General features: G+C 37.9%; 1 protein-coding gene across 1 annotated transcript in view; it reads right to left on the bottom strand.

The window, feature by feature from the left end:
- The window catches only part of LOC139708178 (uncharacterized), a 29498-nt gene extending 24311 nt beyond the window's left edge, over positions 1–5187 (bottom strand). The window contains exon 1 of the mRNA XM_071620153.1: positions 4911–5187. Coding sequence (XP_071476254.1) covers positions 4911–5117 — 207 coding nt within the window. The 5' untranslated portion in view covers positions 5118–5187. The remainder of the gene's footprint in view (positions 1–4910) is intronic.
- Positions 5188–27043: the final 21856 nt, after the last annotated feature.

Genomic DNA, 27043 nt, shown 5'->3' with positions numbered 1-27043 from the left:
GCAGGACAAAACCACCTTAAACTATACTAGTTTTCAACGTTGAGGGGGTTAATATCCTGAATAGCGAAATAGTACAGGCAGAGGATTTGGAAGCCAGACTATAATTGGCCGCGCATTTGGCCCAGTTTGCGTTTACACTGAGAAAAGGCCGGGTTCAGCCGCGGCCGAGACCACCTCCAGAGCATGGCCAAATGCGCGGCCAATTTTGGCCCCGCATTTGGCCTTTTGCGTGTTTACACTGAATGAAGGTGAGCTCGGCCGCAGCTCGGCCGTGGCCGAGCCTCCCACTGTAAACGGGGTCTAAATTTGTTTGTACTCTACGTAGTCCAAGGAGTGCTTCTATTTTCTTTATAAGATATTGCAATATCATGACATCACAAATTGTTTTAAACTTCCAATCTAATGACGATGCCACATGGATTTTTAGATATGAATAGATTTAATATACCCAATTACCCTGAATCTTCACAGATGTGTTGAACACTTGTATTTCTGCATTCACTGTATCAACATACAGTGAGTGTACAATTGTGAAAGTACAAGTTTGGGGTACACGTAGGCCTAAATTTCCCTAAAAGGGGCTTTCCCGAAATGTTTGTTTTTGATACAGCCTCATCCAACATGAACAGCTGACTCAAACCACAAACAGGAATGCTGCAAACTACAAAGCAATATGATACACATATTTACTGACACATATCTTTCAAGGGTTGGCAGCTTTGCCAATAAAAATGTGTCACATACTGTACATTGTACATGTATAAGATTTTGATGCCTATTACAGCTATCAGGAGATATACAATTGTACAGTACCATGGTAGTACAAATGGTATGCAAACTTTTTGAACCCTTCTGCATTGAAGACATGATTAAAGCCCAAACAAAGTTCTGGTACGCCTGCAAAAGTTGTCAAATTTTGCTCCCAAATGTGAACGTATGCTTAGGAAATGTGCAGGATAACGATGTTATTACAAGATATTCGATGGGTAATGACGAAAATGCGAAATATTAACCAAAAAGGTTCAGTCTCAGAACTTACCCGAACGGGGTCAGGCTACACTCGGACTCGGGGATTACTCGGCTTCGCTTTGACGGCGGGATGAGGGGTATGGTTGTCCCTCTGATTGTACAGTGTTGTCCTATGGGAGCGGCCTGTATAAACTAGCGCTTCGTGTTCTGGCTACTCGCAGTAATAGTACGAGTTGTTACAACGCGCGCATCAAAAACCTCTTTTGCGCGCATGCAAAATTAGTGTGCGCCTATCAAGCACCTCTAAAACAACCAAAGGCGCTTGATAAACAACAACAAAAACTCCAAAGACCGCGCGTCTCAGCAACTGAGGAACGCGCGCTGTCATTTTTGTTTTGTTTTGTACAGGATTACGTTAGCACGCACTTTCCTGTCCATTCAGTTAGGCCTCATTTGGTATTATGCAGTGGCCAGTATGTGGCGATCACATACTGCGTGTGAATTGTCTGAAGTAGGGTCGAATTTTTCCCGAGACCGAGTTAGTCTGGAGCCTTCTGGAATAAAAGTCGGTTTTCCTACTATTATTATTTTTCTCAAAATACTCCAAACCGACTCATCATTCCGGCAAACCGCGTCAGCCAGGTAAGTTTCTTCGTGGACTCTTTCAATATATTGCAAGCAAAGATGAAATGGTGCTAGACGGGTTCTCAAGCACTTACCGAAACTTAGTTTTCACTTTAATTGAAACAAACTCGTAATACATTGTACATGTACTTTGTAAATTCTGTCTTGCTGAAAGATATTCTGGGCTTGAACCTGCACAATCAGATAACAAACACGTAAGTGAATTTCTTTGGATGCACACCATGCAAATGGTACAGGTGGGGGAGCATTCCCGAAAGTATCCTCAGTTTCAGCACCACCTTCGCAAGCAAAGAATGTTTCAAAGTAATCACTATCCTGGAAATACTTAAAAACTGTAGGAGAGTTCATATACACTGTAAACACTGTTTTAAAAAAAATACAGCTGAGTCTGGTACTACAGATTGAAGTGGGCTGCATGTTCCTCAAGTGTTAACTCAATGGCAATTACGTTTACAATAAGAAAACCCTGGTACACTACTGTGAAGAATGTTTCAAAGTAATCACTATCCTGGAAATACTTAAAAACTGTAGGAGAGTTCATATACACTGTAAACACTGTTTTAAAAAAAATACAGCTGAGTCTGGTACTACAGATTGAAGTGGGCTGCATGTTCCTCAAGTGTTAACTCAATGGCAATTACGTTTACAATAAGAAAACCCTGGTACACTACTGTAGCTCCTTGATAAAATCAGGATGCCATGAGGTTAAGTTGAGATACAGCTAGATGACTGATCAAAACAGGAAGGACCTGCATGGCTTATGAATTTCCTTTCACTATTCAGTGGATCTACCAGATCCATCTCTCTTGTCTGGAGTCCTTAAAAAAAAAAAAAAAAAAAAAAAAAAAAAAAAAAAAAAAAAATGAAGAAAAAAACACAAAAGGCCTGAGCTGCAAAGAGTTAAAAAGGAAAATTCAGTATTACCCCTGTAATGACAAAATAAGAGTCACACTGAAGATTTTACTATAGATATAGCAATTTAAAGCTTAGTGAGAAGGGCTTGTACCTTAGAAATCTACACGTAACACCGACATGAAAACACTAATATAATCATCCAATTGTGTGTCACTGATCACATCCCCCCCCCCCCAACAACAACAAAAAATCTCTGCCAATTTTCCACTCTGTCCAAAAACATTAGTCTACAAACTATTGATATTTGCAACCCGAGAGACAGAGTTCTTATAGGAGCTACAAATGTACGATACAGGACATGTACAACTACTGTAACTACACTGTAAATAAACATAACATCTTTGTAAATATTTTCCTTGTACAATGTAATGAAGCATAGAACCGATATGTGCTAAAGCTTAGCATCTGGCGAATTCATATCTGCACAAAACCAGAAAATTATTTTCCCGACATTACATGTGTGTGTGTGTGTGTGTGTGTATATGATGATGCATCACATATGTCGGCCAACTTTATATCACTGCTCTATCAACATTGTGGAAAATGCTTCATGAAGAAGGTCTCTCTGGAAATTACAAGCATTCATACTGCTAGACCCTATTCATCCTTTTCTACTGAATGCATTGTGTCATGTGCTTGATTAGGTGATCTACAACTTACTTTGATTTACATGGACGTACATTGTACACAAAGCAGTGCTTATTTGCCCCTACAGGTATAACTACTGGCTGTTATTTAGGGGATACCTGTTCTAGTGTTTCTCAAGAAACGATTTTAACTGATTCACATTTGAAGCCTTAAAGGGGATGGCTAGTAACTGATCAGTGGGACTGGGAATCAGTGGGAATGCTGGGGGATGATTGTTCCGATCCTTGTGGAATTCATTAAAGAGTACATTGTACATTATACCTGGTATAATTGTTGTGTGAAAATTATTTGCTTCAGAACGGTCTCATATTCAAGTAATGCGCAGTTTAAACATCCGTCACTGTACGAGCATGCCAACCTGGAAACATGCAATATACATGTAAATCAGAGCATATGACATTTTACTCCTCCAAGTTGAGGTAGCCACACTTATTGATATTTTAGTTTTTAAAAATGGTATTGTACATTGCATGTAGATTCTCAATGTTGCCATATTACAAACCAATTCCGGCCATATAATGACAAAATTTGTTTTATTACCATAATAATGCTGAATTCATGCAGAAATCACTTGTTTACTGAATCACAACTCACTTACTGTAAATTGTACTACTCCCTGTGAATTAAGAACACATGCATGTGCCAGGCTAGCCCGACCCGTGCAACACTTGTGTACAGCGACAGGGCTAGCAATGCCAGGCATCCACATTTTGTTAAAATGCGCATATTATTATTCCTGATATCCATACACAGTAACACAATAATAGGGAGCAAAATATTAACCCATTGTTTGTGATTTTTACATGCAGCCTGTATCTGTGTATCTATTGCAATATGCTGTGAGGCAACAGGCTGTGTATCTGGTAGACAGAAAAATCTGTCTGTCTGGAGAAGTTTTTTAAAATCATTTTTTTGACATTTACACAAATTACAGCTCTCCTCTGTAGACATGCAGGGATTCCTTGAAGCCAGATACAGTCTCCACGGAACATATCCCCGACATACGGACCAATTTTTCGGTCAATGAATCTAGATATTATTTGACCAAAGTTGGATTGTCATGACCCTGGCCCTGTAGAGAAGGTGAATAGAACTTCTGCACGTACGTAATGAAATGTGATAATCTTAGTTAGTGTAACCACCAAATATCAGCCAGAGTAATTTTGAGTTCAAAACTGTGTATGGCCTGTGAAACCACGGGAATGCAAGATTTTTAGTAGACAGCCTCGAGGCTGGCAGCTCTAAATCAAGTTAACTGAGACAAGGTAGGATCTACGCAGGGCGCTACTGGCACTGGCCACTGCAACGCACAAGCTTCCAACCAATATCACCAACCAAAGCCTTCAAGGTAAAGCCTATAAAGAATATATCAGACAATTGAAAAGCTGTCAATTTCATGTGATTGTGTGGGAAAAGTCTGATCAAAATGCATTTCTAACTTGAGGTTAGAAATGCAGAAATATTGATGTCCACATTGACCACAATATGCCCAAATCCGATAGGGGCACTGGTCGATCACACTCAGTTTCTTACACAGGCAACTGCCCCCACAGCCCACGGCCAAATCTTGAAGTTATTTTGGTTTCAAGTCACTGTCTCACCGTTAGTCCATATGATGCGAAAATATTTGCAACAATTAAGTCATCCTAAGAAAGTTACATTTTCAGAGGTATTGAGATATTAGTCATAGTTTCTTCTTCACATAACATACAATGTCACACAATTTTACCAACCTGCAATGGGCACGAAACATGGAACTCCAAAGTTCCGATGTTCGCGAAGCCAAACCCTTCCGATCGCAGAGATTCGACACTCGCATCTCCTAGTCCGTACATCAGGGTGACATTCTGGTAAAAGATTCTTGCTTCAGAATGTGAAATAACGTCCAAAATGAATAAGACTGAAATCATGCAAAACCTTGATGACTCTTCCAGCCTCATTTTCACGTATTTCAGGAGCTGCAACACTTCACATACTTCACAAGTTACAAGTAGTTCCCCACTCTGTGCTGTGTAACTGTTTACAGGTTACAGTATAACTACTGGACGTTGACAATCAGCTGTTACATATCTTGGCGATGCCATGCACAGCGCCTTAGCATGCGCCTGGCGATCGAAAACACGAACGAGAGCAACAGAGCACGAAGATAATGAGATGCACTTTCTATGCAAATTAGTCTTTAACCCGTTTTGAAAATCGTGCCCTGTTGGCCGTTCCATTATGATAGAGGGTATAAAATACTATCGAAATTCATACTGTATTTTTGTATTAAGCAAAAATGCGCTTTAACATCAAGAATTTCAAATCAGTTTTATTACCATTATTATATTGAAGAATGTAAACTCAGTTAGTGTCTCTTATTTCGAAAGTATTATATGTATTTAATGACTAGGTAGAAAATTAACCTTTATGTTGAATGAGATGGTCCCTTCGGTTCGCGCAAACAACGATCATCCAAGATCGACGTTCGACCCTTGGACTCGTCTCCCAGGGCCGTGCGTGAGTTATTTCATTTCTTGGACTTGAGGCCCTTCTCTCGAAGGGTAAGGCTCTCCACACGTTGCACCTTGACTTGATTTGGAAGACAAATCTTTACACCTCTAGAGATAAAAAACATTTTTAAAGGAAAACGCTGTTCGTGCAGGAATATCGAGGTCAGCGTAAAAAAAAGGAGTAACTTTCGTTTTGTAGAATTGTACTGATATGTCATTTCGTTGTCGACGCGTCATGCATAAACCGAAGGAAACATTATATAAAAAATATGGGCCTATATAATGGCATTTTGGAGATTCCATGTTAGAATACCGTTGGTATAGTTTGCACCTGACATGAAAAGGGGGGCAAGGACAAAAGTGATATAAAGCTGACGATCAATCAAGCTTTTGAAATGATAAACAAATACTGTCTAGAGAGTAATTCATGTGATGATGATTAATTGTTTATTTATTTATTTATTCATTCATTCATTTATTAATTCTTGTATATGGCCGATATTTTTTTTGCTTGGGAGGTATTACTTTTGCACACATGTGCATAGCTGAGACAGAACATTGGAATTCTTTTGAGAAACCTCTGGAATACGTCGCTTCAATCACAATTAACTGCACGTAACACAATCTGAGTGAGGAATGGGGTCGAAAGGGTATTTGGGTGATTTATTGATCGGTTTGAGTGGGTTTGTGCATAGTTGAGGCACATTGATCATAGGGACATTTTTAGTTGATGTGATGTTCATAACGTTCAGTAACTGTCAATCATAGAAACAAGTTGCAGTGATGTGTTTGCATTGTACAAGTGTCAATGGAAGCAAAATTTCTATGTGTCCTATCATGGATCAATAAAGAAGAATTCGAATCTGAATCTGAATTACTTTTGATTCATGATAACTTGATAGGATTTCCATCTGCACTCGATGCAACTGTGATTTCTAAAAGGGTATAATCACACCTATAAAGAACATACTTATATTTTTCCCAGTCTCTTATACTTTAGTCACTCACACATGTTTTTTGCCTCATTTAAAGTTGCGTATAGGTTTTTGGGCACAATCATTGCATATCATAATCTTCGTTTTTTGCTTTTTTTTTTTTTTACTCATGTCCACTTTTAAGGAGGGTAAGAAAATCAACTTCGACATAAAAAAGAGAAAGAAAGAAAGGAAGAATTAAAAGGAAGGAAGAAAGAAAAAAGAACGAACGAAAAAAATCCTCTACTCGACTGGGAAGAGGCTAATCTGTGACTATCGATACCGACTATCGATTGGTCGGTCCACAGCATGCAATGATCGCATGCATTCCTGACTGGCGCATGCACAACGAAGCAAACAATCCAGCAATGGCCATTCATTGTTTGCCCCCTCTGGACTTACTGTCATCTTGAGTAGTATAGTAGTTGTTGTTGTTGTTTTTTGTTTAGTGGCGTTTTCCATTCTCTTTAGAATAGTTACGTCAAACACTACTCTATAAATTTCCTTTCCTTTTTTTATTTTTTCCCCTTTTTTCTCCATACAAAAAGGTAAATACATGTGTTGAAATAGGGGTCCTTGGTCAGCTGTTGTAATTTATGGCCATGTAAACTCAAAGGACAGCGGGTGACCTACCTCTCTCTGAAAATAACATTCTTTAAGTCGACTTCGTTACTTTGCTAAAGTTATTTTTAGTCATGCGTTCACTCCTGCAGTGGACTTCCCCGGGCCAAAGTAGTAATTATGATCATACCCAGCTGATGATTCAATTAGTTTTCTGCATCTTTCATACTCGTGGCGTTTATTGCATGGTCACTCGTTTCTACGATCGTGTGTGCGTGTGTGTGCGTGTGTGTGTGTATATGAGATTTCAGGTAATTTTGGGGTCCTACTATTTTAGTACGAACTGAGTTGCTATGAGCAGTGGCGTATCTAGGGAAAACGGCGCCCGGGGCGCGTGCCCGCGTGTTTTTTTTAGACGGCACAGATTGGGGAAACTAAAAATCTATCGGGGACCCTATCCCTAAACCTAACCCTAATCCTAATCCTAACCCTAACCATCAAACCCTAACCCTAACCCTAACCCTAACCCTAACCCCAACCCTAACCCTAACCCTAACCATAACCATAACCAAAAACCCTAACCCAACGTTTTTCCCATAGGTTTAACACGCGCCATGCCCCAATCTGTGCCGTCTTAAAAAAAAACGCGCCCGGGGCAAGCGCGAAAATTGCGCCCCTAATTTCTGAAAAGTATTCAACCCCAACCCCATGCCGGTAGGGACTTTTAAAAAAGTCCACATGATATGCTTTTTCAAGCACTTAAAAGGGGTCTTTTGAGGGTGATTTAAATGTAATAAATCTTGATCAACTTTGGCGAGCGAGCGCAGCGAGCGAGCCGAAAATTTTTGTGTGTAGTTCTGTGCCCCCCGTATGTTCGAAACCGTTGGCGCCCTCTTTTGATCCAATCGGCGATCGCTTCAGAACGAAAGAAATTGCAGCCGGGGCTCCGTGTAACATTTTGCCTGCTAAATATAAAATGACATGTGTGAACACAATAGACATTGTCATTTTGTCCGCGTCATCATCACGTTTTGTTCTTATCTTTTTTCTTTTGATAAATTTTGGCGAGCGAGCGCAGCGAACGAGCCGAAAATTTTTTTGTATTTCAGCTTACAAAACATTGAATTCTTGTCGTTTTTTGCTTATTAAATCTTATAATATTCTAATCAAGATAAAATTATAGTGACGGCCTTATAGATAACGATTTATACCAACAAACTGAAGACTTGAAAAGATACTCTAAATTAGAACGAGCGAGTGAGCCGAAATGTGTCCCGCGTCATCATTATGTTTTGTTCTTTATTGTTTGATTTGTTTTTTGTGCCCCCCCCCCCATGTTCGAAACCGTTGGCGCCCTCTTTTGATCCAATCGTCGATCGCTTCAGAACAAAAGAAATTGCAGCCGCTGCTCCGTGTACATGTGTGAATACAAATGACAGACATTGTCATTTTGTCCGCGTCATCATCACGTTTTGTTCTTATCTTTTTTCTTTTGATAACGGGCGAGCGAGCGCAGCGAGCGAGCCGAAAATTTTTGTATTTCACCTTACAAAACATGGAATTCTTGTCATTTTTTGCTTATTAAATCTTACAATTCTAATCAAGATATAGTGACGGCCTTATAGATAACGATTTATACCAACAAACTGAGGTCTTGAAAAAATACTCTAAATTAGTACGAGCGAGTGAGCCGAAATTTGTATATTTCCTCGTCATCATTACGTTTTGTTCTTATCTTGTTTGATTTGGTGGGGTTTTTTGCGCGTCCCCCCCCCCCCCCCCCCCCATGTTCGAAACCGTTGGCGCCCTCTTTTGATCCAATCGGCGATCGCTTCAGAACGAAAGAAATTGCAGCCGCTGCTCCGTGTAACATTTTGCCTGCTAAAATATAAAATGACATGACTGTGTGAACACAATAGACATTGTCATTTCGTCCGCGTCATCATCACGTTTTGTTCTTATCTTCTTTTTTATATATGTACATTTTTGGCGAGCGAGTGCAGCGAACGAGCCGAAAATTTTTGTATTTCAGCTTTATACAAAACATGGAATTCTTGTGTGAACACAATAAACATTGTCATTTTGTCGGCGTCATCATCATGTTTTGTTTTTATCTTGTTTGATTTGGTTTTCTGCCCCCCCCCCCCCCCCATTCTCCCTCCCCCGTCCGGGGGAGTTTTTTTCTTTCTTTCTTCTTCTTTTGTTTTTTTCCGTTTTTGGCGCCCCAAGGAGTGGCGCCCGGGGCACGTGCCCCCCTTGCCCCCCCCCCCCCCCCCCCCCCGGATACGCCACTGGCTTGCTAGGTTCTATCAGGGAGGTGACCCCTCCCTGGTTCTATTTACCAATGAATAATCGAGGTGCAACTTGGATGGCATTAGAAGTCGAAATTCGAGCAGACAGAGGATGAGACGTACACCATTATACGAACAACTCAAGGGAACTTGCTGGCTATAAGGAGGTGGCAAGTTGCCACGTCCTGGCAACCTCTTCCAACCAATAAAAAGAACATTGACATGAAAGTAACGAAACTAAAACAAATGATTTCGTTACAGTCAGTGACAATCAAAACTTGACTTGGGGAGGGGGGGGGGTTACACGTGTTGAAATTAAATTGAAGAACCAACATGTGTTTCATCCAAACGCCCGAGGAAACCCGCGTAATGATAATGAATGATCCAAACCTTACTTATCAAACCTATATATAACAGCCTATTTTCAGTTTACCTTTGGGAGCAGTGATTTAAGATATATATCATATCACATTTGATGCATATATGTGTACAGATCAGTTATATCACAAAACATCCTACCATGTAAAAATTTTGCAATAACGCTTAAAATATAAGGAGATATCACGATATTTCTCAAACCATAACTGTAGACGGTTTGGTCTAGAAACATTTTTATCATAACTATTAATTGTTCACATTTTGTATATTTAACAAATATATTTAACATTATAGTGATTCAAATTTTTACATTGGTTGTTTCTATCCCTAACTCACATTTTAGAACTATTTTGAAACACTGGGTTTTTGTTTCATCTGCAAATGGTAAATCATGCCTTTAACGTTGAAACGGTTACTGCATCGACAATCCTTTCTGTTTGTTTGTTTGTTTTTTAACTTCGGTAAAAAATCCATTTTATTACATTTTGTTGCATCCATTTTCACTGTAAAGGGTATAAAGTCAACATTTTTGGGCATGAATGCCACATGCGGGCAACATACCAGAGACATATAAGATAAACACGGTCTATATCATATTCACACTCATCTCTTTCTTCTTCTTTTTTCCCCTATCAATGCCTATCGGGAAATTATAACCAAAATTCCTCATAGCTGCATGAGGTTATTCATGCTGTATAATTCACATTCTCTGTTTCGTCATATGAAATAGAGCTATATGTAGCCAGTAACTCAAATGATTCACATACAAGGTTAGCATGGTTATGAGGTGATTCCTTTTTTTTTCTTTTTTTTTTTTTGGTCGCGCACTTTAGATATAGGTATACAAAGCATTCCAGGACATCAGGAGAAGCTCGAAAACAGCGGTGTAGGAGACTGCTCGTTGCCTGTCATCTGTTCATGGTTGTTGCTGTTGCTATAATATTGACATCGTTGTGCAGTGCATTTGTATACGCTGCTCGTTTGTTGCCTCAAAGCAATACAAGTGGCGCCGTCGATTGAGAACACTGTCATACACGTGCATAGGACAAACTGTGGGACTGACGCTACCACCTCATGAATTCGAATACATCGTACATTCAGATTATGCAAATCACTGATCTGGGAAGATCTCGGAAGCTCTAATCAAAACACTTCAGTAACTTGTCTGTGGGCGTTGATAAACATCTCACAATACTTTTTATCAAATTATTATATGCTTGTTTGCTTTCTCCTGCATGCCCCTCTCCTTTCTCCGATATGCCGCCTACTATACCCCTCTCTCTCTCTCTCTCTCTCTCTCTCTCTCTCTCTCTCTCTCTTCATAACATTATGGTGTTTATAGCTTTGAAATATAATACCCGATAACTAATTGTTATTTGTACGTCAGTGCATTATGACGTATGTTTTTAAAAGTATTGTTTATACCATTGGGAGCAGTGATTTAAAAAATGTTCGAGTTATCACATTTGATGCATATGTGTTGGTCAGTTGTATCACAAAACATCCCACCACATAAAAAATTTGCAATGAGACCTGAAATATGAGGAGATATCACTATTTTTCTCATAAAACCATCTACTGTATAGACGGTTTAGTCTAGAAACAATTTTATTATAACTATTGTTCACATTTTGTATATCTAACGATACATAACATTGATTATCAATGATTCAAAATTTTACATTGTAAAGACCTCTTTCAGTGTAGCTCTTACTTAATTCCACTGCTCGTGATCTGACAAGTTTGAAGTCATTATTATTTGTTTTGCTTTGTCCTTTTCTCTGTTTTGTTTTGTTTGGTAAATATTGTTGATTTCTTGTATTTTGTTACAATGTATTTTATTGTTGAAGCGCTTTGCATCTGTTCAGAAAAAGCGCTATATTTAATATTGGTTGTTATTATCATTATTATTATATCTATCCCTATACTCACATTTTAGAACTATATTGAAGCACTAAAGCTGGATTTTTGTTTCACCTGCAAATGGTATAAAATGCCTTTAATGATTCACTCATAATAACACGTCACATTGTAGGCCTATATCATGACTGCATGGGGCAGACCGAGATAGGACATTTATTTTTTATCACAACCTTTACTATACAGAGCGTTATCGCAGCCACAGCCGATGTTGAATATAATGATCATTTCATTTCATTTATTTTTACTTAATAAAACATGCGTACATAAAGATGTGACAACAATATGACAAGTATAACATGACAATGTGACAAAACAAACAAACAAACAAGCAAACAAAACAGCCAAAGTTGTCAATGAGTGAAGGGGTTAATGAGAAGACAATGGGCCTTATTTAAACCTAACCCCGAGAAAGTAAATATATAAAGTGTTTTGTCTCTTCTTTCTATAAACTAAACTGACCCCCCCCCCCCCCCAAAAAAAAAAAAAAAAAAAAAAAAAAAAAGTCGGCAAACGCACGCTGGCACGCACTTTCACATGTAGGCCGTGTCACACCTTTCCGGGCAAGCTAACCGGGCTTGTTTCGAGGAGGGATTTTCCACACATAGGAGAATTTTCCGCGGGCGGACAAGAATGTTTGCGAGTTTCGCACCTGTTTCTTATACTTATTAGACACGTACTACTTACCTTCTACTTGCGTGTATTCCGTGTGACCTGCGTGAGAGCTTTGAAACCGATCCGTTTTCTGTTAGGAGCGACTTACAGGTACTGAGATGTACTTGCGTTGAAGTTGCCTGCGAGGTGCTGCTGGTAAGGGTCTCATACTGGTGTTCTGCGTGTACCTCTGCGAGCGACCCCCATGACTCACTCGGAACAAGTTTTAAGCATGCTCAAGGCCTTGTCATACCGCATCTGGGGAAGTTTTGAGGCTTGACTTGCGGGGAAACGAATTTGCTACCCGGAGCTCTCCGCAGTTGGTCCGCACTTGACAGTACCCAGCGCGTATCTCGCCTGTAGTTGCCCGGAGGTGCGCACGCAAGTCCGATTAACCCCAGCCAAGTTTTGAGCATGACCAAAAATTTTTTTCCGGGCGAGTCGCGGGGATGCCCGGAGAGGTCCACAGAACGCGACTGGTACAAGGGTCACACAGTAAACTCGCAAGTAGAATTTAAGTAGAACGCGTCCAGCCAGTAAGACACATGCACTGATTCGCCGAAATCCTTGTCCGCCCTCAGAAATTGTCCCGTATATGCTGAAAAATCCCTACACGCAACAAGCCCGATAGTAGAGCAGTTAAGCCCTCAAAATCATGACAATTGTGCAAAATTTGACTAAAGCATGAAACTTTCTCCAGTGTTAGTACATACCATAAGATTCATCTTAAGATCGGGAGGTAAGTTTGATTTGACCTCTGATGACCTCCAGAGGTCAATGAACTTTAAATATCAGAATATTGATGTTTGGAGGCATTTGTGAATGATAAGCCTAGATCTTGGTTACGCTGCACTAAATAATGCATTTGTACTACAAATCTTCCGTTTCCACAGGGCATTGACAGGTTTCTACCTTTGACCTCTGATGACCTTTAGAGGTCAATGACCTCAAAATACCATAATATTGATCTGTTATGTTATTAGTTAATGATAAACATGGTTAAGATGTGCAAAACACGCATATCTGTTTTACAATGAAATTGTCTTCATATTCCAAAGAGCACAGACAGGGCTCTACCTTTGACCTCTGGTGATCTTTAGAGGATGTACAACACAAACATCTGTTTTACAACGTAGCCCAGGTGGCTACTAGCACATAAAATAAAGAATAGAATAGAACAGAATAGAATAGAATATAATAGGATAGAGAGTAAAAGAAAACAGAACACTGCATTCGTTTTCCTAGTCACCCTGTGACGTCAATATGCTCAGTATTTTCTCCTTCTTGGAGTTTATGAAACCGTTTATCTTCCTATCAGCTATTTTTTGTCGAAACCCCTTCTCCCAAGAAAAGTTTATGGTCATAGGAATTTATAAGTTAGACATTGGCTACTTTCCCCGCTAGTGGTCAGTTCCAATGGCTCTTCATCCCCAAAGTCCCACACCAAATTACGGGGAATGACATGATGGCGTGTTCTTACCCTCTGATCCCCAAACATAAATGATCCTCTGAGCTGGAAGGTCGCCCTCCTGCCAGAATTTATCCCTCTAAAGGGCTTTTTACACTTGCAAATTTTTGCTTGGTCCCGTACCGACGGTGGGGCTAAGGGGAGGTGCCGGGGGGGGGGGGGGGGGGGTCTTAGCCCCACCAATAAAGAATTCATTTCTAGTGAACACCACACCCCAATATAAGATTGAGCCAATGAAATGCTTTAGGGAAAGGAAGTTTGTCAGCAGATTACTTATTAAAAAAAAAAAAAAAAACGTTTGAGCCGAGAAATCAGTAAGAGTGGCAAGCTGTAAATGTGATGACAAATCCAGTATCTATGTATTTGTACAATAATATGGTCGCCGGCTCAGAGAAAGTCGTAAGGAGCTTTTGGGAACTTACACAATAATGACGTTGTCTTCATATATATATATATATATATATATATATATATATATATATATGTGTGTGTGTGTGTGTGTGTGTGTGTGTGTGTGTGTGGTGTGTGTGTATGAAGAGTGTGTTCGCAGAAACCGATAAGTCCATTTTTGAAGTTTTTGAAGTACGGTCTCTGTCATAAAGTACAAAATAATACCTTTTAAATGATATATTGATCACTACATATGAAGGTATCTACATTTTTGAAGTTATGTTCAAAAGAAGCAAAAATTTTCTTATTGTTCTCTTTATTTTTCTTGACCTTTAATCGCAAATATCTCCACTTGGCAAATATGGACTTATCGGTTTTTGCGAACAAACTCTTCAATATGTGTGTATATAATAGAGAGAAATCGTTCAAGAGGAATGACTTTAATTTACGTTTGAAGACATTTCAAGAGATGTAGTCTTATTTGTTAAGGGGCAAATCATTCTACTGTTTGCAGTCTTGTAAACATACTTGTATCTTTAATAGCGAAAACTGTTCGAGTACGTGGACGGTGATAAGTAAGCCCTTTAAATACAGCATCTGTGTTCCTCGAGCCAAAACAAACTATGGAAAAAGACGATTAGGATACAGGGGGGCAGTGGCCTGGAATAATCTAACTACTGATCTCAAAAGTATAAGATTCATATCTATTTTCAAGAAAAAAATAAGAAATTGTTTAGAATGACATGACAGATAAGTCATATATATATATTTTTTTTGAAGTACTGCATATAATTCCATATTGATGTTTTAATGGATTTTTAGGTATAAATGGTAAATGTTTTGGATGTTGTTTTTTTTTTTGGGGGGGGGGGTATATACATCATTTGGGAGGGTGGGACGGTGATACATAGTTTGTTATATCTATGTTCATTCTGTGATTATTGTGTAGATTTGTGTTATGTAAGTTATCATGTTAAACTTTACTTTTGTGGATGAAGTGCAACAAATGTTGATGTTTTTGTTTGTTTTTACTTAAATCATTTCTTATCATGTTAACATGATTTGTGTACACTGATTCACGGCCCCATTGAAAAACAGCATATTTGCTGATTGGGCTTTTTATCCGTGGTAAAATAAAATGAATGAAATGAATGAAATGAATGAATCAAATTATGTATGAACCAAATGGTTTCTTTTGAACATGTATTGTGTTGAAAAGTTCTTGGCAAAATTCTAGGGAATATGTGTACGTGAAAATTCCGATGTTCAAAGCATGCGATGGGAAATGTAAACAGTACGTAAGAATGCTTCTATGCTTCCTGCTAAACTAAGTTGTTATTGGGGAAAAGGAAAGAAAGGTCTCGCTCTACCATGTCTACACCACAATGCCTACGGATATCTAAGCTGGAGGTGGGTTGGAATGTCTTGTTTAGAGCATCAACCTAAGTACAGATTAATTGGCACGCTATCTTTTGAAGAGAAACAATACTTTGTTTCACATTGTTAGTGGCGAAAAGGAAAGAAAAGAAAAGAGAAGTCTCGCTTCACGAGAGATGTTCAGATCCCGCTCTACACCACAACGCCTACGGATGTCTAGACTGGAGGTGGGTTGGAATATAAAGCACCAACAGTAATTGCAGATTAATTTTGAAGAGGAACAATACTTTGTTTCACACACGATGATAGCAGAAAGACAACTGATAATCATCCGCTCGTGTGAAATCAAGCAGTTTTTCAAAACATTTCAAGAGGCATCTTGGTGAGTTACAGTCTGTTAAACATGTCAATATAATGTGAAAAACAAATTGAAGGCCACCTGCAATAGGCCACCTGCAATACAGCCTCGCATTTTCCGACATCACAACTTCACGTGAAATAATCAACACGTTCCATATTATACTTGTGATGGAGAGGGAAAATAATAATCAACAACACCGCAAGATTGATGAAGACAACAGACGGGAACTGATTCCACGTAAAATACATAAACATGTACATATGTATTTTGATTTCTCCATGCATTTTCCCGTATCCTTACACACAATCATTGCACACGTATACTTGATATGGTGTTCAGCTCACTGTGTGCAGACTGAGCACGATCCGATAATTCAGAACCTTTGCCAGTGACAGGATTGTAGCCTATCCCGCGAGTCAAAAAGAAGCTTTCTTATCATCTCAAGCATCCTGTACTCTATGCGCAATGCACCCATCATAGGGTGCGTTTATCAACTCCTTTTCTCGGCAGAAACAGGTTATCCAAACAGCTTTCAAGGAATTTTTATGAGTTGATAAACGCAAAGCTGTTTTGAAAGCCCTTTAGGAAAGCCTTTTCGAAAGCCCCAAATTTGTGGCTATCCAAACAGGTTTCCTAAACAGGTTTTCAGAAACCTGTTTGTAAAAGCCTTTTGGAAGTTGATAAACGCAAAGCTGTTTTGAAACGGCTTTGTAGTCTTGTACTTCAGTACTTGTACTTCTCCTCGGGTCGAATAGCGCAATGCAGCTGTGCATTGACAGGCCAGTTTAAAAATCGTGTTCGCGAAGAGAGTTGATAAACGCAACTATTTTGAAAGCCGTTTCTAAAGGGCTTTGGAAAGTGCTATCGAAAGCCGTTTAAACAGGGGAAAGTTAATAGACGCAGCCTCTATCGGAAGCCGTTTAAACAGGGGATAGTTGATAAACGCAGCCTCTGACCAGGCTGCGTTTATTAACTTTCCCCTGTTTAAACGGCTTTCGATAGCCCTTAGTAGTATAGTAGTTCCACTCCTATTTGGAAGTGAGGTACTTAAAGATGTCATTAAAAAAAATGCCCCAAGTTGCCTGACTTAATGACCTAAACTTAAGTGGATGACAATAGCAAGACGTAGGATTACTAATGTGGAGTGCATGTTAGGCCTCACAGTATCTCTCCAAATGGTCCACGACGTCACTGTATATGCTTCAGGACCATGAGTCATTCATCGGAACCATGCCCATGAGCTCGAAACTAGGTAGCATTGCCCATGAGCTTGACACTATAAGTTTAGGCAAACCAGGCCCATAAGAGTTCGACACATGGGGGGGGGGGGGGGGGGGGAGTCCACAAGACCTATACACTGAATAGATTAAGCTATCTGAAATACATACATTAATCTCGTACCGTGTGCCAAGTTTTCCTCGAGTGTCGAGCTCGAGGACCGCACAGCTTGTGGGCCTATTATATTTGATGTCGAGCTCATGGACCTTGTTCATCTAGTGTTTAGGTCACAGGATGTATGACTCATGAGCTGCGTAACTCATGGGCTGTACGACTCTTGAGTTGTTTGACTTGTGACGTACACCTGATGAGGTGGGCCTGTTGTTTTCTGGTTAGTATCTTTCACCCTTTCATCCAGTTCAAGGGACTTTGCCATATGCCTGTTCACATACTATAAAGCATCAACCCAAAATATGGTACTCTCCCCACTTTCCATGTTTAAGCGTACAAATTTTGTCCAGTGCAAATTTGATAATGTTGCACATAATTCTATGCAAGCTAGGCTGCACAACTAACCCAAACATGAATATTATACAGTATGTCCCCCCCCCCCCAAAAAAAAAAGAAATACAATTAGATTTTCGCATTGATAACACACAATATGATTAAATTGTCTAAATGCTACTCCAGGGTCTTAAAATATACAATTTTAGCTCTATTTTGCAGTAAACCCCATTCGATTTGGTTAAGCGGTCACAGAGAAATGGGGATTGTTGTAAAGCATGTCATGAGTTTGATTCTTCCAAGTTTAGTATACTTCGATGATTCTGTGTGTGAATACAATAGACAGAACTTGGAGGGAAGAAATTCCTGACATCTTCTATAAAATTCCTCATTTCTCTTTGACCACTGAAGCAAATCGAATGGGGTTTCCTGTAAGATGTGGGCAATGAGGTACAGTTTTCATACCCTGAATTTGTATTTAGATTGATTCGATATTTTTAAAGATATCATTGCGGAGGGTCCCGTTGTAATTTTTTTTTTTTTTTTTTTTTTGGGGGGGGGGGGGACATACGGTATTTGAGGTCACTGCCATCACTGAAGACACGTGAGCTTCATTTCTGAAGTAATTGACCGCTCACATTTCTGAAACCTTTTACTATGAACCAGTACTCTGTGGAATATGCATACATGCTTTGATTATAACGTCAAGGCGTGATTTGTAAATGATTAAACTTTTAGGATTAAACCAAAGAAGCCAAACACAAATACTTGTAATCCTACACAAATTTTGATATTCTAAAAGTCTGACCTCACATTGTCCTTAGATGTCAAAGTTGGATATACACAGGGTAATGACCAATGTTCTGTGGAATGAGGAGACACTTCTATTGATTGCACACCAGGTATACAGTTAACCATTGAATATACGTCAAATATCAATATTGTAATATTTTGAGGTCATTGACCTGTCACAGTCCTCGGAGGTCAAAGGCAGAGACATGTAAAGAATTTCCCTTGAACTGAGGAATAGGAAAGCGATTCAGTTGTAACACAAAATTTTTAAGACATCATTATCATTTTCATCATCAACCAATTGCACCAAATATCAAAATTCTGATAATTTGAGGTCATTGACCTCTGGAGGTCATCAGAGGTCAAAGGTAGAAACCTGTCAAGGATCGGTGGAACATTGAGGCAATTCCACTGTAAAAAACAAACAAACAAACAAACATGGTTTTAGTACATCATTGCCGTGTTTATCATTAATCAATGACAAAATATCAATATTCTGATATTTTGAGGTCATTGACCTCTGGAGGTCATCAGAGGACAAAGGTAGAAACCTGTCAGGGTTCTATGAAACATGAAGACAATTCCACTGTAACAAAAAATGAGTTTTTAGTACATCATTAGGACCTACCATTTTAACATTTATCAATGACGCAAAATATCTATTTTTATCAAATTTTGAGGTCATTGACCTTTGGAGGTCATCAGAGGTCAATTCAGACTTACCTCCCGATCTTAAAATGAATCTTATAACATGTACTAACACTGGTGAAAGTTTCATGCTTTAGTCAAATTTTGCACAATTTTTCGGCTTATCTGCTCTACTACGAGTAGATTGCCCGGAAAGGTGTGACAGGGCCTAAACATGGTTGCAGGTAAAAAAAAAATTGCGTGCGCACCTCCGGGCGACTACGGGTGAGATACGTGCTAGGTACTGTCATGTGCGGATAATCTACGGGGACCTCCGGGTAGTCAAAATTGTTCTTTGCAAGTCGCACGCAAGGCTTGCCCGGAAAGGTGTGACACGGCCTTACACAAACAAACGCACAAGAACAGATCATGTCATTTTCACAAACACCCCCCGAAATCTCTTATCAATTCAGAATGATATTGATTAATTCCAGAATACCTTTCAAGTAAAATAATGCATAAAGGCTTTCTTAAAACTTTTACCGTCTTATCGCATCGGAGTGTATGGAATCTGTTCTATTTGCCAGCGAACGTGATTGCACCGTGGACATTGTCATAACACCCGCGATTGTAGGATAGTCTTTTATTTCACGCCCTCCACGCGGGTCCTGAAGCGGATAAGTATAATCTCCCCTTTGGTCACACAAAGGAGGAACGGACACCCTTTCACATTATTACGTGATTCGATGTCCTTCTTTATTATAATATAGGTGATATTCACAAGGCTTCTAGTTGCCAGTAAGCTGCTAATAAGGTCAGGTTGGTCTTGCAGCAGGGTCGACTCGACGAAATTCAAAATAAATGACGCACGAAATTCTCACAAATGGACTGTGTGTTTGATGAAACTGCACACTAGAGATAGAGATACACATCGCTCTACAATAATGTTTTCTTGACTTCTGCCATTCGATTATAATTTATGTGAGTGATTTACTTTCATGATATTCCGTATACTTCATTGTCAGTTTTTAGCTTCATGAGTAATTCATCACGACACGTGAGCAATTAAAGAGGCTGTTACATGCAGTGAACCTCCGAAGTTAAAGTATAGGTGTTACAATTTACACATAACTTGTTATGAATAAAGAAGAAAATGTGTAATGTTAATCTAGAATTAGATACAGAACGAATAATGGTTAAAATATATGCTATTGCTTCCATCTTTTTTTTTTTTACTTGAAAATGTACAATAAACGATATATATCGAATATAGATATACTTCCGTGTCTCTTATATTAAACTATAAAAGAATTATATCTACATCATTATCATTCATTATTCATATTGAACATGAGCTCTTATAGTCCTAATATAGCTGCCATGTAGAAGAATAATAAATCTGCAGTATAAAACAAAGGTATATATCAAAGGCAACATGATACATATACCCTTACAAATTTGTAGTGTCCATTATACATTGTTAGGCCTATATTTAATACGAAGATAATCCTTTAGAAGGGAATTTACCAAAATGTGGCTTCAGAGAATGCAGAAATGCGGGAGGTGGTGGATCCATCAGTGAAGTCTGAGGAAAAATCGGATCTGCTCAGAAGTATGATCTTGTTGTGAATAAAGTTGTTGAACTTTTACATGTGCCGTCATCGTTTGATAAAAAGGCTACACATGAATACATGTCACGATATAGGGGGTTATCTAAAGGACAGATTTACCCTGATTGCAGTGTGAGTGAATACAGCACCATTAGTAAAACAAACCAGTGAAACCTTTAGGATATCTAAAGGACAAGTTTACCCTAATGGTGTGAGTGAATGGAGCAACATTAGTAGAACAAACTGGTGAAAGTTTCAGGAAAATCGGACAATCCGTTCAAAAGTTATGCATTTTTGAAGTTTCAGTGCTACCATTGCTGCATGATGGGGAGAAGACTCCCAGTTTGTGATGATTGTATAGGATTTTCACTTCCGCATAGAACAATATAAAGAAAATAGAAATGTTATAAATTCAGCATATTTTCACTATTCTCACATGATAAAAAGAGCACTTGACTTGCCTCCTTCGAAAGCAGTGAGGAATCATATTATACCCTAATACGTTAGTCGAAAGAATGTGTACTTAAAAAGAAATGCTATTTTGTTGAATTCTCGTTATATTATATCTTTTTTTTTCTTCTTTTTTTTTTTTTTGGGGGGGGGGTATTGTTCTTCGCATTTGACATAACAAACTGCAGTAGTCTCCTCATCCAGCGATGGCGGCACTGAAACTTTCAAAATTCATAGCTTTTGAGCGGATTGTCCGACCTTTCCTGAAACTTTTACAGATGTGTTAGTGCTATACCTTAAACACTCAATTCCATGCATATCAGGTGAACTTTTCCTTCATCATAATAATTATCATATATTTTCATTCAGTTTGATAGTAATAAAGTTAAGGGCTCATGAGTAACCTCCTTTTCGAGGAAGGGGAATAATGCTCTTAACATAATGCAGGTACATGTCACTATAACTGCGATGGGAGTGTGCACTTTTCATTTGGAAAATGCAATTTTGCGGATTTTTTTTTCCTTTGAATTTTCTTTATATCGTTTAATTCCTTTTAAAAGTGAGAGAAGGGACGGCAGTGGTATAAAGCCTTCTTATCTAAATGAAGATGGCTCATGGATCTAACCCAAACTCTAAAAATACAAAGTCATGAATGGATTGTATAATTTCATTTAAACTACATTGATGAGTTCTTCAAATATTTCTGCATTCTCTGAATACACAATCTGATAATTTGCATGAATGTTATGTTCTTTTATAATTGGGCGTTCGAGCCAAGGAATGAAAAAAAAAATCCATACTGGCCTATATACATGATAGGCCGACATGAAAATCTAATAGCTCTTCATGGCAGAATACATTTATCGTGGGGATGTATATATTTATCACCACTTTGAACTCTCATTACCTATAGCTGTGAAATGATGCAGGAGTTATAAGCCTCTGCATAATTATTAATAGTCCCGTATACGGCAGTTCGGACGGTATTGATACGTGCAGAACAAAGCTGCGACTCTATAGCGCCATCATCGTTCGTTGACAACACATTGTTGGGCAGTCTGGATGATAGTTTTGTGTGGCTGCACTAAATATCTGCTCGATGTAGTCATTGTAGGCCTATGTTACGAGTTTTCAAGATAAAAAGAATACGGTAAACAAACAAATGGAACTAGAATACACAATTCAATTCAATTCAATGTTTTATTTCATTTTTCGACAAAAATATAAACATCACTATTTTGGTAACAGAAAATAAGGTGCGTAAACTATATGTAACATGAAAAGAATGTACAATGATTGTACCACCTTACAATAATCATACACTATCATAAAACTCAAGTGATTAGAAGTAACTAAACAGTACGCAAAATTCGAAAAATGGAGGGACCCACTAAAAAGACAAAGCTTGTTGAATGTGGGCCCCTCAGAGGAAAAAAACATCAGTTGAGAACAAAGTAAAAGTCTGGAAGCCCACTAGAAAGAGAGATCAACAAAAGCAGACAGATATACACACAAATAAACATGAAACTAGACTGGAGTAGGAGTAACAGTACAACGGAGAGTTGACTATGAGACGAGACAAAATGAAGCAAAGCTAACGTAATAGAAAAGAACAGAACAGACAAAACGTTATACAGAGACCGCGATCTCGTAAGAAGTATGTCGAGAGAGTGGGAAAAAAATGACGCGAGAAAGAACAGGGTAACAGACATTGATAATCGGAGACAATTACTATATCGTAGCATTATATGAGTATAATATACAGGAGCTAAAGTATATACTTGACAATCAATACGTGAAAACGTAGGTTCTTAGAAAAGAAGTTATAACAGCTGGTTAATTCTGTTCAATAGAATCATAAGATTGCAATAAAAAAACTTTCAATTTCCTCTTAAATGAGTATATAGAGGGGGCATTTTTGATATCGGGATGCATGGAATTCCAATAACTCGGGCCAGTATAGACAAATGTGTTCTTGGCTAAAATCGTACGAAAAAGAGATAAATGATATTCATTAGAGCGACGAGTTGGATATTCATGAAATGACTGGTTTTTCCTTAGCATGGAATGGAAAACATCAGGAAGAGAGTTATTGTTATACATATACATAAATTGTCCTATATAAATAAAATAAAAACAAATCTCTAAATTTTAACAACTTATTAGAGGCAAACAGTGCATCTGTGTGAGAACGTATGGGAGAATAACAAATGACACGAAGAGCTTTCTTTTGCAAAAGGAACACTCTATCCAACAAATTTTGGTGCGTGTTGCCCCAGACTATGAAAATTCCATAATTAAGGTAAGGCAATATCAATGAGGAGTAAACATAAGTAATGATTTTTTAGGTAAACACAATTTTAGTCTATCAATAACGCCTGTATTACGTGAAATTATATTAAAAATATAATCGACATGCAATTTCCAAGAAAGTTTCTCATCTACAATAACACCAAGGAATTTAAAATGTGAAACTCTTTCTAAAGGAGTGTCATCCAAAACTCTCAGTACTTAAAGTGCCAACAGTATTACTAAAGAGCATATATTTCGTTTTCTGAACATTCAACGAGAGCTTATTAGCTCTAACCCAATATGTTACTTTCTTCACTTCTCTATTAACTTTTTGTACAAGGACATCAATATCGCTGTAAACTATAATACATTAGTATCATCAGCAAAATGAATAAAAGAAAGAGCTTCAGGTACTTGACAAAAATCATTGATGTAAATAATGAATAACAATGGCCCTAACAGACTTCCCTGAGGAACCCCACTTTTGACTTCTCTGATCAATGAGTTATCATTTTTGATTGTAACAAACTGTCTTCTATTAAATAAATAACTCTTGAACCACTCAAAGGCCTTCCCGCGCATTCCATGATGTGATAACTTGTAAAGCAAAATATCATGATTAATTGTATCGAAGGCCTTGGAGAAGTCCAAGAAAATGCTAATCAAATGAGAGTGGTCATCAATTGCATGAGCCACTCTTTCAACAAAACTTAAGAGAACATGACTGGTACTGTGCTTCTCACGAAAACCAAACTGAGAATTTGTAACAATTTTATATTGTTTCAGAAAATTAATCATTCTCTTGTAAATGAGTTTTTTCCAGGACTTTAGACAAAGAAGATAATAATGAAATTGGACGATAATTACTAGTATCAAGTTTATCGCCTTTTTTAAGTACATGTATTGGAATTACTTTTGCCAATTTCATTTTTTCAGGGAACACACCCTGGGATATTGATAAATTAAATATATGAGCAAGAGGATCAGCGATCGAAGATATAACACCTTTAAAAATAACATTATCAATCTCACAGTAAAGAAGAGGGTGATAAAGAGAAGTAAAAAGAAAAAAAGGAGACAACCATCATCCTGTGCCTAAAAACAAAATCTAAAAAAAAGTATACGTGCATGATATAGTGATTTCCTGGACAGGAAAATAATTTTGCAAGTTTACATCATAGCATGCTTCAGGCCCGTAACTGATGGGACATAAATGCATGGCAGCGTGTGAATATGCATTGACTCAAATACAAGCGCAACGGCGAGAAGTTAACCTCAAAATAATAATCTACCTCAGGGTCATTCAAGTGCACGCCCAACCTATTTGCACAGCTTTTCTATACAATTATGCGTTCTTTCTATCAAAACTACACAGCAGATAACAACAAGGCGTTCTTCTTCCAGTAATCTTTAAAAATGACTCGGTTTTGTTTTTGTTCCTATACACAGAACGTGATCCACCATTATCAATTCGTATTCATCGACGTCCTATCATGATTATCACACAAATCGGATCAACATCCTTTTGATTTATCCTGCTTACAGTAATTGTTTTACTTTCCCTGACCAGTCTGTGGCACTGATTTTTTTTTTTTTTTAACTTATACTTTTTGTCACATGCCTAATTTGACGAAAAAAGATATGTTTTCTTATGGGTATAATAATAGACTCGGACGGTTGCAGTCATCATGCTGTAAACTTATTTTGTATTATAGGCCTATACATAGACATATGCATTGCAAATACATCAAAGCGCTTTGATGAGTGACATTGTAGTTTGTTCAAGCTGAGTTTGATAAACAGAGAAAGCTAGCAAAGAAACAGAAATCTTTAACTCATTTATATAGTACTATCATTCTTTATAGGGGGGGGGGGGGGGGGGAGTGAAGAGTCAAAAGTGAGTGTGGGGGAGGGGGTTGCAGCCCCCAGCCTCGCGGCACCTGACATACTCTCCTAGGAGAGCGATATCGGTCATGATCCCATGTCGATGTATGTGAATGAAAGGAGGTCAAGACGTCATATTATAAAGACCTTACATGCCTGTCTCTCACGATGAATCTTTTGATTATATATATATATATATATATATATATATATATACATATATATATCATATGATTTTATAGAGTTTTATATAGCTATTAAGCATCAGAGGGTTGCAATGTTATAGTTGCTAAATAATATTATAGACAAAATGTTATGATTTTACATTATTGTTTCCGATCGAAAACCAATGAATGCTGCTTGAAATATGTGCGACTATTCCTATCTTTATCATTATTATTGTTATCATTATTATTATTATTACTATCATTATTATTATTATTATCATTATTATTACTATTATAATTATTATTATTATTAGTAGTAGTAGTAGTAGTAGTAGTAGTAGTATTAATATTATTATTATTATTATTATTATTATTATTATCATTATTATTATTATTATTATTATTATTATTATTATTATCATTATTATTACAATCATCATCATCATCATCATCATCATGACAGAGATATACAAGTGGCCGATATCTCTCTTTGGTGAAGCTAAAATCATAAAGATTAATTTCAGAAAATTCTATAATTATAATTTGCGTATTTTGGGCGTTATGGATGATGTGTGTTCTCTGTTTTTAATTTCAGAATTTACTGATCCGTTTACTGGATTGACTCCTGCCAATAAAGAAAGATCAACAGAGAGAAGCTCTCAGCTCTGCCACTGTCATTGTATATTGGATATGAGTGTGAGCTATTGCGTTTGAAACTGGTGGTTATATAGGGAAGGAATAAGTCTATACTCTTGCGGCCATTGTGCGCAGAATCTTGGACTGACTCCTGGAAGTGACGAATTTTGTCCCAGTCATCTGCAAGTTTCAAGGTCGTCTTCATCTTTTAGGGCTCTTTTTATGAATTATACTAATCCTTTCCTAAAAAAAAAAAAACAGTAAGAATTTTGTTCGTATTTATATACATGCTTCATGAAAAGATGATTTTCTTTTTGTAGAGTGTTGGGGCAAACATTATGCTTCAGCACACAAGCAAATAATGTGTACTGCTATAAGTAGGAACCTATAATCGAAGAGCAATCAAACTATTCCTTCATCCCTTATATTTCACTTATATGCTATCCAAGTTTAATTAGAGAAGTTCTTTGCAAAGTATGACTTTAATTGCTAATTTGCTACTCAACATGAATCACGTGGATAAAAGAATATTAGTTGGTTGCTTGACACAACTTTTTGTAGTGTGTTGATTATTTCTATCATCTTCATAGTGTCGTCTTTATTGTTGCCTGAATCATCAGTGCTCTTTATCGATGGTTTGTCAGCATTCTCAGTCCCCACTGTCAAGGGTCATGAAAAATGATTGGATAGAATCTCCCTGATTTAGATTCTAAACGATTTAGAAGATTTTTTTTCCATTATCACCTTGGTGTAGACATGTGTGTATTTGAGTGTTTGTTTCGGCAAAGGTTATTCAAGTAATAACGTTCGTTGTAATTCC

Source organism: Diadema antillarum, unplaced genomic scaffold, assembly GCF_040938485.1.
Source record: "Diadema antillarum isolate AM-2024a unplaced genomic scaffold, OU_Dant_1.0 seq00001316_RagTag, whole genome shotgun sequence".
NCBI classification, from domain to species: domain Eukaryota; kingdom Metazoa; phylum Echinodermata; class Echinoidea; order Diadematoida; family Diadematidae; genus Diadema; species Diadema antillarum.
Note: the sequence above shows the minus strand (reverse complement) of the source record. Positions and strands in the feature narration are given on the sequence as shown.